This window comes from Amia ocellicauda, chromosome 7, assembly GCF_036373705.1.
Source record: "Amia ocellicauda isolate fAmiCal2 chromosome 7, fAmiCal2.hap1, whole genome shotgun sequence".
NCBI lineage: Eukaryota > Metazoa > Chordata > Actinopteri > Amiiformes > Amiidae > Amia > Amia ocellicauda.
In genome coordinates, this window is record NC_089856.1 from 15917931 (window position 1) to 15932648 (window position 14718).

A 14718-nucleotide genomic window follows, 5' to 3' on the forward strand; every position below is an offset into this window, starting at 1 on the left:
CTAGGTAGGTCATGACGTAAGAATTTCAGGTCTATTGTTTTAGCGGGCGGCCTGTCTCCGTGAATGACATCCACTCTGACCAATCCCTGCTTAGCCTTAGCTCACTGATTAGGGGCGTGGTGAGGAGACATACAAAACTTGCGTCCCTGTGAACCAATACGTACCCACGCTTTCCTGGAAAGGGGCATCCCCCAGTGGGAAGAGGCGGGTGCAGCGGAGGCACCGACCCAATCACGCTAGCCGTCGTCATGGGAGGGGGAGGGCTTGCGAGGGTTGCTCTGGCGCGTGTGAGTGAGTGCGCGTTTCCGGCTCTAGACACACTTTCGAAATGGCGGAGAGCTCTGGTATGGAGGTAAGAAACAGTGCGCAGGGGGTTTACAAACGCGAATTTGTCGCTACGGGTGAAACAAGTGTCGTCGAAAAGCCTTAGGACGACCCGAAGTCTCGGTAAATCCGTTGACATGTCGAGCCTACCGGGTTTTGGAGCGTGTCGACGTAGCAAGAGTGCCGTAAAACGCGTCTTCATGTCTGGCGAAATCCTGCTCGCATCCATCTTAGCGCGCAAAGCGGCTCATTCATTTGATCTGCTGGAAGCGTGGTGCTGAAAGACTCAATGAGAACTTGTTCTATTTTCCCTATCGTACGTGTGTAACCAAACACGGTTAAACAAAAGCGAGCTAATAACCTCCAGTGTGCTTTTCTGCCAATTGTTAATATTTGGAAGCGGAGACATTTTAAACGTGTGCGTGAAGAAACGCCGGGAAGTTGTATGGATGTGAACCTGATTCGTAGTAGTTCGGCTTCGAAATTATATTCTTTAGCTAGGCCTTATCCACGGCATCAGTTTATTTAAACCAGTTTTCACTTAAGTCCGCCATTTAAACCATGCGTTTGGCTGAAATAGTTGATTTATCTATAGCACGTGTGAGAGTGAGGTGCACGGTGAGCTAAAGGTTTTACACGTTATTGTATATAATTACAAACGTGCTACACTCGAAGCCTGTATCGTTTTGGAGGTCGGTCAGGAAACTTAAAGCGTTTAAAAATCCAGCTCTGCTATTCGCCTGGCATGCTAAGCGAAGTGTTGGTCGGTAGCTACCCATGCAGCACCATGCATCTAAGTATATAACGTGAATATACACCGTTATATTCATCGGACCATTTCACTTGTACGCTTATGTAACCCTTATGTTATCTTAGGCTGTGGGGCGAGGGGTGGACTAAGACGCCGAGCTCACCATTGATCAAAGAACAGCAATTGTATTAGTCCACTCGGGACACGTCCAACATGCTCGTCCTTTGGGACTGATGGTGTCCCACGTGTACGACGCTTCTACGCAATAAAAGGACGGGTGGACTGATATGTAGTTTTGGAGTTGCCATATTACGTATTAAAGGCCAATCACATTACAATTCTAGCGTAACAATCGCCAACACGTTTTCAGCGACCTCTAGTCGAAATTAAGCACTCACTTCGTCATAGCGTCGATATCCTTTTAAACACACGAATAACTTGAGACTTGCATTTAAGGTTCAGATTCAACAATTCTGTTCACTGCCGCATCTAGAAGTTATAATAGTCAAGTCTCAAATGTTTAGTGGTCTTAATAGTAACTTAATTTTTCGCATGGGAGCTGAACAGTACTTTTCGCTCACAAAACCACGTGTGTAAAAAAAAAAAAAAAATCAGTATCGAGTTACTCTTTCCCCCTCCAGGCTATAATATAGTCCTCGTGCTCTATGAATGTTTTGAAAGTCTTTAATGCGATTTGACTGAGTTCATCGGGTTTGCTTGTATGAATGTGGCATCATGGTAGCCGGTTTCCCCGCCATTAAAATTGACACAAAGCCCCAGGAATGACGGCCTACACTCTGCGCATGCGCCTCGCCATCAGCATATGCAAAACAATTTAAATTTGAGTCTGTTGGCTGTAATGCGGTTGTTCTGATGCCTGGTCCGGGGTACCCCCTACCCTATTGGTTTTTGTTCCAACCGAGCTCTCAATTACTTAATTGGAAGTAATTTCCAAAACCAAAGCCTTTTAATGATTGTAAACAGTAGGGCTTTTAAGTGAAGTATAGAATTGTAAAAAGAACTTCTGAAAGAACCTACTTTTATTACGCAATTTAGTCAAATTTAATGATTACATAAATTAAGGTTTCAAATTTAGTAATGAGAGCTTGGTTGGAACAAAAACCAGCAGGGTAGGGCGTCCTCCAGGACCAGGGTTGGCAACCACTGCTGTAATAAATGTACAGCAATGAATACAATTCTTGACTGTACTTGATGTGCATGCAATCTTGATTTCAACACAATCAAATTTGACAAGTGTAAACAATTTGGAAAGGGGTTGAGATTACATCAAATGTATTGTTTTAGATTTACTCTGTAGTAAAGTGTTTTATTAAAATTCTCATTAGGGTCATGTGCTGTAGTTTCCAGTCAATGTTATTGTATTGTTGTCTCCAGTAGATGTCTGTATTTAACCTCTCCCCTCTCAGGTTTCCCAGGTAGGGGAGAGCTCGGCGAAGCCCTCAGCAGAAGACATGACATCCAAGGATTACTACTTTGACTCCTACGCCCACTTCGGCATTCATGAGGTAACCCCTTCAGAAAACATCCTGCAGGCTTGCATCTCCACCCCTGAGGTCCCCCTCCCCCTGCCTTCTCCAACAGAGTAGTGGCAAAATGCACCACAGACAAGATTCTATCTTGCCGACAAGTCGCAATATTTTTGCTGCAGTGCAGGTTAATGCAGTTATACACTTTCATTGTACACACCTCAAAAAACAAGCTGAAGGATTGTCCCCATTTTTGTGGTTGTACCCCAAGGCTGAGAACCCCATAATGTCATCCATTTATTTTAAACTTGAAGCATTGCAATCTGGGAGGCAGCTGGTTTTTGGTCAGTTCAGTCATTTGGAGACCAGGGGCATCGTCCATCCGAGTACTTGTATCCTTTACTGGCTTAGTTGGTTATTTCCTAATACCATGCGTTTTATTGTCCCCAATGTTCATGTCTCTTTGTAGGAGATGCTGAAAGATGAGGTGCGTACACTGACCTACAGGAACTCTATGTTCCACAACAAGCATCTGTTCCGGGACCGTGTGGTGCTGGACGTGGGCAGTGGCACCGGCATCCTGTGCATGTTTGCTGCAAAGGCGGGTGCCAAGAAGGTCATCGGGGTCAGTGTCAAGTCTGTTCATGTGTCAAGTCTGTGCGTGGCTGGAGCCAAGAATGTCATTAGGTTGAGTTTGCCAGTGGACGCAAGTTTGAGAGTACATGTGTGCGTTTGACGTTGTTGGTGCATACGTGTGGGCACATGCTGGCAGTGTTTGTCATGTCTCGGTTATTGTGGTGCTCACTCTGCCATGTCTCTTTCAGATTGAGTGCTCCAGCATCTCTGATTACGCGGTCAAGATTGTTAAAGCCAACAAACTGGACCACAGTGAGTCCAGTCCCTCTTTTCCCCCCCATCTGTGTCCCTTTGTTCTGGTTTGTTTTGGTGTCCAGTTGGTAAGTCAGTGTTGTCCTGTAGTGTCCAGTCAGTGTATAATTGCTATAGTAACACTTTCTCCCTTTCCAGTTGTGACGATTATCAAGGGAAAGGTGGAGGAGGTGGAACTTCCAGTGGAGAAGGTGGATATCATCATCTCCGAGTGGATGGGCTACTGCCTCTTCTACGAGTCCATGCTCAATACGGTCATCTACGCAAGGGACAAGTGGCTGGTGTGTGTCTGTGTGTGTCTGTGTGTGTCTGTGTGTGTCTGTGTGTGTCTGTGTGTGTCTGAACCCTCTGTGTCTCTCCCTCAGAAACCAGATGGTTTGATATTTCCTGACAGAGCCACTTTGTACGTCACTGCCATTGAGGACCGCCAGTATAAAGACTACAAGATCCACTGTGAGTCTCCACACCCCTCTCTGTTGCACTGTCATGCTCTGCTGTCTCAGTTCTGTACTAACTCTCTCTTCTTTCTCAGGGTGGGAGAATGTCTATGGGTTTGACATGTCCTGCATTAAGGACGTAGCCATCAAGGAGCCTCTAGTAGATGTGGTGGACCCCAAACAGCTGGTGTCTTCGGCATGTCTCATCAAGGTGCTGTCTCTGTGTGCATCTGTCTGTCTGCGTTTGTGCTCGTGAACAAACATTTTTGGTGTCTGCTGCAGTGTCCAGTCACTGGTCTGTATTCATGGTCTCTCTTTCTGTAGGAGGTGGATATCTACACAGTGAAGATTGAGGACCTGTCCTTCACCTCGCCCTTCTGCCTGCAGGTGAAGAGGAACGACTACATCCACGCGCTCGTCACCTACTTCAACATTGAGTTCACACGCTGCCACAAGAGGACCGGCTTCTCAACCAGTCAGTGCACCTTGCTCTGTGTATCTGTATGTCTGTGATAGAGTTCACCTGTGGACTGGTTTCTCCACCAGTCAGTGTACCTGCAGTCTGTGTGTGTGCCTCTTTGTCAGTGTTAATGTATTCAGTCTTCCCCAGGATTTTCTGTAAGCACAAAAAACTATCTGGGGGGGTGGGGGTTGTTGAGAATGGAGTGATTTCGTGTATGATTGAAGATTGCGATTTTGCTTGTCAGCCATTCATAAGCGTTCATTCTACATCGGCCTTTGCACATCCCAAAATGGTGGCCTGGGTCTTAATCTTGATGTAAACAAATCAAATGGCAATATTACAGTGCTTTGGTACAGTATAGCATGATTGAAAATTATATACTGGGGCAATCTTGCATTTTGAAATATAGTGCCTCTGCACCAAGGTACTGAAACGTACTGGGAAAGACTATGGTCCTGTAGTGTCCAATCAGTGTTTAATGACCTGTATTAACCTCCCCCCTCAGGTCCTGAGTCCCCCTACACTCACTGGAAGCAGACAGTGTTCTACCTGGATGACTACCTGACTGTGAAGACGGGCGAGGAGATATTTGGAACGATCAGCATGAAGCCCAATGTCAAGAACAACGTGAGTAGAACCAGAGCACAGAATATCCATCTAGTTCTCATAGATGGTTTTACAAGCTGTCTTTAATGTTACTGTACTGTAGTGCCTGGACACTCTGTATTCACCCCCTCTCTCCCTCAGCGTGATCTGGACTTCAATGTGGACATTGACTTCAAGGGACAGCTGTGCGAGGTGTCGAAGACATCAGAGTACAGGATGCGCTAGAGGAAGAGGAGGGTGCAGGAGACCTGGCCGAGGGGAGGAGGAGAGCAAACTGCACACAAGAATTGAATAGAGAGATGTACACTCAAACTAGATGCATGGAGAGGTGGAATAATGGTTACAGAGGGAGGGGGAGGAGAGATGCATGTGGGCTGGAGGAGTAGAGGAGCAATATATATATAATTTTTTTTTGTCCTTTTATTTGTGTGCCCCTCTCGTCTGTGTTAGTATCAAAGAATTTGGATCCATCGAGTTCCAAGTCTCCGCAGCTCCCTAGCTGCCCCCACCTCCCCCCCACACATTATTGTGCACAATTTCCCAGAATGCAATTTCTCATCTCGTCTAGTCAGAATCGTATTATAATTAATTTTGGTGTATAAGCTGTAGCTTTTTAAGACCTTGGTATTTGCGCCACACACCGACAGACACACAAATGGAGACGCACTAATGCTTGCTACCAGTCATACATACACCTGCAGATTCGCACACCAATCTCGTGTTATACACCCCACAATGACCATATCAGTATGCCAGCTGTGTGCCTGGTTACCTTCCACCACACTTTGGAGAATTTGAGAATTAGTGTGTGGGTTGGTCAGTTACTGGCTCTATTGACCACAGCACTGTCCCCTGCCAGGGCCTGCAGTTGGGGTCACCAGATGACCGTGATCTCATAGTTCAGCTGTTCACAACAAGCACTCTGGTCGCCTTAGTACTACTATAGTGTGTGTAGTTAATTTTTGGTTTCCCCCCTCCCCCTGTAGAATAATTTGAAATGATCAAATGTTTAAATTTGCAAGAGGAAGTCCTACAGTACTTACTCACTGTACAATAACTCCTTTTTACCAGTCTGTGAGTAGAGTCAGCGTTTTATATTGTAGTGGGGTTTGTCAGTCTCTCCCCCTCTGCCCTCTTCCCTAATTTATTATGGAGGGAGGGGGGGGAGAGTGGAGAGGGAGAAGGGAAGAGCAAGAGGGAGGTCACAGTTTGTCCATGTTAAATGGTTTTGCTGCTTCGATGATTTTTTTTTTTTTTTAATAAACAGGAAATGTAAAAAGTGTGGCTCCATGGTGCCTTTATATTTATTTTTATTTTACGAATCCCACGAGTTTGAGGTCTCATTCTTACACCCTATCCCTTAAAACACAGGCTTTTCTGTCAGCCCCTTCTGCAGCCCAGTGGTGAGGTTGAGGAGTGCGGTCAGCTGCCTGTGCCACTGCTCTGGGAGGTGGTGCATCACTGGGGTAATGTTCTCATTGGCTGGTTCCAGATGGTGCAATAGTTGTTGACCATGACATCTACGGTTCATCGGGGTATCTGTGTTATGCCCTTTTTCCACTGGCATATCTGACCTGTACCTGGAATCTAGCTGAGTGGGCATGGTGTGGTTTGGGTTTTTTCCCAATGCACTACCCAAGCTGCGGTAAATGTCACAAGCTTACCTATTTCAAAAGCTGTGTTGCTATATACACATGTTTGTATTAATCCATGTTACCCATTTAATTTGTAATTAAAAGCAATTCAGCTTTTACTGTTATAAATAAACGCATCGAGGGGTAAGCAAACTAGTACAAGACGTATCCAGATGTTGGAGGTTAATGGCCTAATTTACAGATTAAGAAGAGCTATCACTCAAAACAACCTGTAACATTTAAACTTTGTGGATCAACCCTATGTTTATTTTTACCAGTATATGAATATGTATATGAAGTAGTTTAAGTATCTGTAATGCATTTTATTAATGTATTATACCTAAGTAATAGGGTAGTCTGACACTACATGATGAGTCCAGTTAACTCCACCTGGCCCTGGCTCTAAATCAGTAATAGGTAAGGTGCTTGGCTGTAAATTCACAGCCTTCTTCAATGTCGGCTCGTCAAAATTCAAAACGGTACCACTCTAGCCTGGTTCTGGGTTGGGTCGGATATGCCAGTGGAAAAGGGGTAGTAGTGATTGAGTGTGTTCGTGACTTGTGTGTTAATGACTATCAGCATTTGAAACTTATAAAAGTTCCCTTCTGCCAAATAAAGTAAAATTACCCTGTCACTATCACCACGCCCCCCCCCCCCCCCCCGGTTCATTGCTTCACATCTCACCATCTCCTGTCACTCTACAGAGAAGCTCCTTGACTCTATTGGGGAGGGGGGTTGATGGTTTGGACCTGGCTCTCAGTCAAAGCCAAACCTCATGACAATTAACCATTGACACCAGTTCACAGTCAGGATTGTAAAGTACAGAATAGCATGTTAATTACTTTTATGTTTTGTGTACAAGTGCAATGCTGACAAAAGGGGTTTTGCTCCAAAACAGAGAAAATCCATATAATTTATCATTATTGCTATTGATATATAACATCTGCAAAATCTCTTTGCTCAACAACAGAAAAAGAATAAATGCATATATATATATATATATATATATATATATATATATTCATATTTACCATGAAAACACATGTACACTCTTATCACAAAATCAGAACAAGAAGAACAAAAATAGAAGAAGAATAGAAGGATAAAAATGTTCTGACAATAAAGGTTCTGGAATGTCCACCTGAAAGTTGCATTTTATTACTTATGCACCGAAGGTTGGTATTACCTTCCAGGTAGTCTCGTTTGGCAGCAATACTTTTGCTGCTTTGATGTTTCCATTGCTGAAAACAGTCCTGAACTCCTCTTCTGGGATGCCCTTTAGGATATGTTTTTGGATGTCAGAAATGTCTGAAAATCTTTGGCACTTCAAAGAGGTTTTCAAATTTTGATAATAGCCAAAAGTCACAAGGGGGGCAAATCTGGGGTATAGGGTGGATGGGTCAGCTTTGTGATAGATTTTTTTGGCAAAAAAAGAACATCTTTGAGACATGAGTGATTAGAACAAACACCAAGCCACTCATTCTGATCAGCAGACACAGTTCAGGGCACCATATTTGCTTCCTTGCTCTACCTATACACACACCAAGCACAGACATGTTGATGCTAGATTAGGTCAATGTGAAAAAATAAATCACCATCCAGTACTGTAGTAATTTCAGAACTCGTAGTTGTGCTGCCTGCACAGGTGGGGGCAGTATTGAACAGTGAAGGGTGCAGTGCAGTGTGTATCATTCATTAACCTAGAAACTTATTGGTTTAAACAATTATTTAAAATAAATATTTTAGCTTCATAACAAGGGAGTACCTATTCATTCTACAATGAGACTGAATCTTAATTGAGAGGGTAGAAGGCTGAACAGTTTCATTACAGGGCACACAGCTGCAAAAATATATCTCTATCCATTGAAAAAGTGAGCTGGTACAGACATGCCTGCCCCTCTCCCTTCCTCCCTCTTGATTGGCTGGCAGGGGCCATCAATCATGTCAGTGCCACTGTTGGCCAGGCCCATCTGGCGCAGGACGGTGGCGTTGACATACAGCATGTCGGTATTCTCGTAGATGGACTCGTCGAGAGTTGGGGGGGGCGGTGAGCACAGAGAGTCCAGCAGACACTGATGGAGGAAGATGTACTGAGACTGAAGGAGAGACAGAGAGGCAGGGGTTTAAATAGACTGTTTTAAGTCAGTGTCTTGGTGTGTCTCAGTGTGTCTCTATATGTCTCAGTGTGTCTCTGTGTTACCTCAGTCTGGACCATAAGTGGACGGCTCAGTCTCATCTTGTGGACAAAGGCAGCTACGCCCACTGACCCATGGGTCTCGGCCTGCTGCAACAGAGTGTCCAGAGCAATCAGAGTGCCTGTCCGGCCCACCCCCGCACTGAGAGAGAGAGAGACACAGACAGACAGACAGAGAGGCTCAATACAGACACAGTGACTGACTGGACTCTATAGTACATTAACACTGACTGATTGCTTGGACACTACAGCACATTAACACTGACTGAGTGATTGGACACTACAGTACTGTAACACTGATTGAGACACAAAGAGAGATGGAGAAAGGGAGTCCAGTCCGATCCGGTCCGGTCCACAGTACCTGCAGTGCACCAGCACAGGCGCCCTCGTGGGGCTGATGTCGATGTGCTGCCGGACCAGCGTTCGGAAGCGTGTCAGTGGACTGGTCCCCTCCGGCACCCCGTGATCAGGCCAGGCGGTGAAATGAAACTGTGTGAGCGAGCGCACCTCACTGCCCTGAGCGAGACAGACCAAGGGGTTAACAGAAAACTGATTCACGGCTACACAATGTGAGGAGCATTTGACATGGAGTTCAAATATAGACACGCTGTAGTGTAGTGTAGTGTATTGTAGTGTAAAGCCCTGAGAAAGAGAGATAACTGTATAGTCTAGTTTGACAGACATATCTGTTGAGTGTCCAGTGTGTATCCTTCTCTCTGACCTTACGCTGACACACACACACTGACACACTGACTCAAAAACACTCATACACACACACACATGGTGTTGGGCCGACCTGTTTGACAGTCATGTCTCTCACTGTCCAGTGTGTGTCCTTCCTCTCTGAGGTCACAGTCACACAGAAGGGGCCATAGCAACAGGGCGTGTAGTCCAGTGGCCAGTACTGCTCGCATTTGACCTGAGAGAGAGAGAGGGGAGGGGAGGGGAGGGGAGGGGAGGGGAGGGGGGTGGAGACAGAAATAGCAGGGGAGAGAGCAGAAAAAACTCAGTTCAATATGAAATATTAAAATACAGTCCATTTCAATATGCTGCAGTCCAATCCAGTATAATATTATCCATTGCAGTATAATACAGCCCAGTACAGTCCAATATAATACAATCCAGTCCAGTGCCTGTCTAGTTCACTGCAGCCCAGGCCACTATTTATCCAGTTCACCATAGCTCAGTCCGGCTTAGTCCAGCCCAGTCCAATTCAGTCCAGTCCAGTGCTGTCCTTACCCGCCCGCCCTCGATGCAGGAGGTCAGCATGACGAGAGTGTTCACCCCCTGTTCCCATAGCAACCGCCAGAAATGGGCCAACGTCCCGGACAGAGGACCCTGCGCTGCGATGTACTGACCACTACCCCCATAGCCCTGACAGAGAGGAGGGGGTTAATACACTGACTGACACACTGACTGATTGACACACCGACTGATTGAAACTTCGACTGATTGAAACACTGACTGACTGACACACTGACTGATAAAGTATATTAAAAGTCAATGGAAACACATATCCACAAGAGTATGCGTACTGGCATGTAGTTGGCATTGATGTAGTCAGAGTTGAGGTCATCATCTATCACCTTCAACTTCACTCTGGACCAGTCATCTGGTAAAGAGAGAACACAAACACACACAAGAGATTGGTACAGAGTGACAGGCACATTTTTTTTACTGCAGCCCCTACCCCCCAAAATGTCTGGCCCTGCAGAACGAGACAGACAGAGAGACAGACACAGAGATCCTGTGAGACAGACAGACACACAGTTACTCACAGGGCAGGACGTTGGTGAATCTGTTCTTGCTCTTGTTCTCTGGGATCAGGGCAGCTTTGGTTGTCTGTTCCACACCCACCTGACTGAGGGCCTGAAACATACATGACACACTAACACACCAAGACACACTGACAGACTCAGACAGACAGACACAGACAGACAGACTCACACACACACCCAGAGGGCCATAACTAGAGCAGGGTGAATGGAATGGTGACTCAGGGTGTAAAGCCGCATTATGGAAATGAATGTCAATTGATTCATATATATATATATTTTGGTGGTGTTGTGTTTAACAAAGTTGTCCCTTGTCAGCTGTCACCACCCCCAAACACACTAATAATGTGAATGCGTCCATAGGATGCACAGCATAGATACAGATTCTAGATCAATGATGTACTGTATCTAAAACAAATATTTTACGCTGGACACCAACGTGTGGACACAATGCTCCAGACTATTCTTGATCACGATCTTGATGCTGCACCCCACGTCACGGGCAATACTACTGGTGTACATGAAAACGATGTTTCCAAAACAAACTGTGAAGAGGTGACAAAGATGCGCTAGGAGTGGATATTAATGATCCACATTCCTGGCCAGATATGACAAACAAACTGAAGTGCTGTTTAGCGGAACAGGGGCCAGAGCCTCGGAAAAATACAGATTTCACTCTGAGCACCTCTAGTGGCAGGAGGTGATATAGTCTCCTCTGGTTCATTAAAACTCTACCGAATGGAGAAAGTAGGCTAAAGAGTATGGCTCATGTATTCAGAGACAGACAGCTGCATCGTGTTTCTCCTGCGTACTCTTTGTAAATAAATCGGCATGCACTCTGGGCATTGCACATCGTGAAAGACACTGCTCTGATTGGAGGCATTTGAACCCCTGGATAGAAGGACAGGAGAACTCACAGGAGCATCATCACAATTAATAAAGCTGGAGGTCTTTAGAGAGGTATATATAACCTGGCCCTGTATTCAACAGTGAACTTCAAAGCGCAAACTCTGTGGAAAAGGAGTTGGCGAACAATCCTAAAAATAATCCTTCATGCATTTATTTTCTGTGCCAAGAACGATCCAGCTCTTTAGGTTCTTGTAACAGAATTGGGCAATCCAGCTCAGTAACATTCCTTCATGTGCTTGAAATTATTAGCCATTACAGAACTCAATTAGCGGGTCACATTTCAGATCACAAGAAAGGCAGTGTTTCCTAAATTAGTTTGTAAACCTTCTTGGAGACACGATGAGACAAGAATTAATCAGCAGAATCAGAGAGGCTAAGCACTCTTCTATTATATTTGATTGCATTCCAGACACCGCACAAGAGAAACAACTCTGGAATGTTCAGGTATTTTAGAATTGCCAACCAATTGCAGTGCTAAGGAGAGTTTCATAGATTTAATGAACAGGACGAGAATGGCAGGTGGTGGTCCCGCTGCAGAAGTAGAACAGATGCCACATGATGATGGATTAAATCACGCTCATATTCGTGGACAGGGATACAAGTATGGAGCATATATGGCTGGAAGGTATAGTAGCATGCAGGCAAGACTGAGATGCACGATCTGGCTGGGTTTGCTCTGTGTTCAGCACTTTCACTGAATTTGTTAGGGGTTTATGCCACAGGATCCTCTGTGGATATAGTGGAACTGTTCAAAGACTGTTGAAGTTATTTTGTTAGTTAATGTGCGCGTTAGTGTGCAAGGCAATGCTGAAGAAGGCAGCTGACCATGCTCAATCCATGGATTTATCTTCAGAATTTCTTAAAAAAGAGGAATAGGAACATAAAAAGACTGGACTACACTGAAGCCCAGGATGAAGGTGTCAATATCACCCCTGAGCTGACTTTCAAAATAAAGTTACTGACACACTGAATGTAAAGCTGCAATATGGGATGCTGTCTGAGATGTCCTCAGACTTGGTGCTCCTTAGCCGCCTGCACTCTCAAACAGACCTCAGTCAAACGCAAAATGATGTGACTCACTGGGCAAAGAAGAATCTCAAGGATATTTAAACTGAAGGTGTGACTGAAGTTGAGAATTTACAGCTCCATGCTGTTGCCCTCCTTCCTTATGCCTATACAGCAACTCCACAGACTCTTGAACCTCATCCACCAGTGGAGTCTGGCCCTGCGCATTATTATGGACTCACTTTCACTGGAACTTCAGTGAGCTGAAAATGGTAAAGAACGATCTGCTGTCTGCAACTGGAAAATAACATCTCTCGAACTTGGTGATTCTCCCCATCGAATGCACTGTAACGAGTTTGGTCAGCATTGATGCGAGTGTGGAAAGCGCCTCTGAACAGGTAAAAAACTACAAATATATTATTTAGATACAGATTGATTCATTCATTAATTCATGTTTTTTTAAGGTTATACAGTATACTTACATGTTTGTTTACTTAAAGGTTATATAGGAGGATACTATAGGAAAGTTAAATGATTGTGTAAGAATTGCCATGGCACTTAAAACTAAAATAATCATGCAGTAGCTTTTATTGTCTACATACGCAAAAATGAACACATTATCATAAATCACACATTAAAAAAAAAAATGGTAGGAGTCACAAATTTGCTTACCCACTTAGGGCGCTATGAACCTAGTTACTGCTCTGCACACAGAAACACAAACACAACTCAGGCAGACAGACAGTCAGGCAGACAGGCAGATAGACACACAGACACACAGACACACAACATAGACAGACACATAGACAGACAGACAGACAGGCTGTACCTCATACTCCTCACTGAAGCCCCAGTTCTCATCAGCACTCAGTCTGGCTACATGGTCAGCAAACTTCTTGATTGGAATGGGCCTGTCGAGCAAAACACAGGGTTACATTTCCCAGACTGCATTGGGGTAGAGCACCCTACCACTCACAATGGGGCACGGCTGCAGGTTCTCATGGGAAAAGTAGTTCTTCAGTTATTAACTGGTAATTGTAAGGCCTCTTGGCTCAAGGACAACTGTCTATTGTACAGTCATTCAGCATCAGCTGGATCAGGACTACAGTTCCATTTCCTGGACCACAGATGCAAGGTCTCACTTTGTATTGCGCTTATATTTTGTAAGTCGCCCAATATAATGATGTCTGCTAAGAAATAAATAATAATAATAATAATAATAATAATAATAATAATAATAATAATAATAATAATAATGGGAAGTGTAGTAAACATAACTTCTCTGCTTACAGTAGAATAATTCAGTGAAGTATAGTACTGTATAATGTAGTAATGGGAATGGGCCAAGACTACAGCGCCCATGATGTACCTTTAGCAGAGATTCCCTTCCTTGACATTGGGGCGCAGATGCAAGTTCCCCTGGTACATTAGATTAGAAGCAATTTCGATAAGGGGGACTATAGCTCCCATCCTTCACTGGGGCAGAGAACCCTACTGCTATGGGGGTGTTGTTTTATTCACCTCTGTAAATTCCCTGTCATAAGAACATCAACTGCTGTCAGGATTAAAGTCTAGACAATAAATAAGGTGACGAGTTTGAAGATGAAAATTAGTGTTGTGGTATATAGAGATCTGATGACAACACAGGGCTGTTATTCAAGGTCCTGGAGGAGAGATGTACAGTGAAACAGGGACAGTGTGGTCTCTGATGTGTTCAGCGTGGTCTCTGATGTGTTCAGTGTGGTCTCTGATGTGTTCAGTGGTGTGTTAAACTTGGCTTCAATGCAGTCCAGGCTGAGCGCCACCTGATTACTTTAACCACAGTTCTGTGATCACAGAAAGAAAGAAACAATGTGTCCTACCATTGAGACACAGCTGCAAGGTCCCATGGGAAATGTAGTCCAACTTTGACTGGGAGTGGTGTAGTGCAGTACAGCAAAGTGAACTGGAAGAGTTTAGACACTTACTGGAGTCTCTTACTGCTCAGGTCAGATTCCACAAAGTCCCTTGCCCTGTGGAATAGAAAGAGAGATAGCAATGTCAGCTTGTAAAATTAGCTCCTGACTTTTCAGGTGCTTCACAACAATAAAAATTTTGGAAAAAAACACTGGATTACTACAACACCTGCAACTCCTGAGATTTAATTAAAGAAAACAGAAGAAAATGTAAGATACAAATGACTAAACAAGGATATATCTGACAACACAGGAACAACAAACAGACACAGAGGAATGACAGGGGTACA

At 44.5% G+C, this 14718-nt stretch overlaps 2 protein-coding genes across 2 annotated transcripts in view; one reads left to right on the forward strand and one right to left on the reverse strand.

Annotated features, from left to right (window-relative positions):
- The first annotated feature begins 251 nt into the window (after positions 1–251).
- prmt1 (protein arginine methyltransferase 1) lies at positions 252–6240 on the forward strand. The gene is made up of 10 exons (XM_066708718.1): positions 252–352; positions 2503–2601; positions 3032–3187; positions 3387–3450; positions 3589–3731; positions 3816–3903; positions 3983–4098; positions 4212–4362; positions 4856–4977; positions 5098–6240. The coding sequence occupies exons 1-10, from the start codon at positions 329–331 to the stop codon at positions 5179–5181; spliced, it is 1047 nt and encodes a 348-aa protein (XP_066564815.1). The 5' UTR covers positions 252–328; the 3' UTR covers positions 5182–6240.
- Positions 6241–7726: 1486 nt separating this feature from the next.
- The window catches only part of LOC136752967 (receptor-type tyrosine-protein phosphatase H), a 57101-nt gene continuing 50109 nt past the window's right edge, over positions 7727–14718 (reverse strand). Inside the window, exons 11-19 of the mRNA XM_066708717.1 lie at positions 14441–14485; positions 13303–13384; positions 10563–10653; positions 10320–10396; positions 10024–10158; positions 9581–9703; positions 9146–9300; positions 8791–8926; positions 7727–8686 (exon numbers count right to left, since the gene is read on the reverse strand). Of these exons, the coding sequence (XP_066564814.1) occupies positions 8447–8686; positions 8791–8926; positions 9146–9300; positions 9581–9703; positions 10024–10158; positions 10320–10396; positions 10563–10653; positions 13303–13384; positions 14441–14485 (1084 nt within the window). The 3' untranslated portion in view covers positions 7727–8446. The remainder of the gene's footprint in view (positions 8687–8790; positions 8927–9145; positions 9301–9580; positions 9704–10023; positions 10159–10319; positions 10397–10562; positions 10654–13302; positions 13385–14440; positions 14486–14718) is intronic.

Excerpts from the sequence above, each read along its gene's own strand:
- prmt1 (XM_066708718.1), top strand. The coding sequence starts at position 329 with ATGGCGGAGAGCTCTGGTATGGAG. Across the intron at positions 3,451-3,588 it reads AGCCAACAAACTGGACCACA|TTGTGACGATTATCAAGGGA; the intron begins GTGAGTCCAGTC and ends CTCCCTTTCCAG. Across the intron at positions 3,732-3,815 it reads ACGCAAGGGACAAGTGGCTG|AAACCAGATGGTTTGATATT; the intron begins GTGTGTGTCTGT and ends TCTCTCCCTCAG.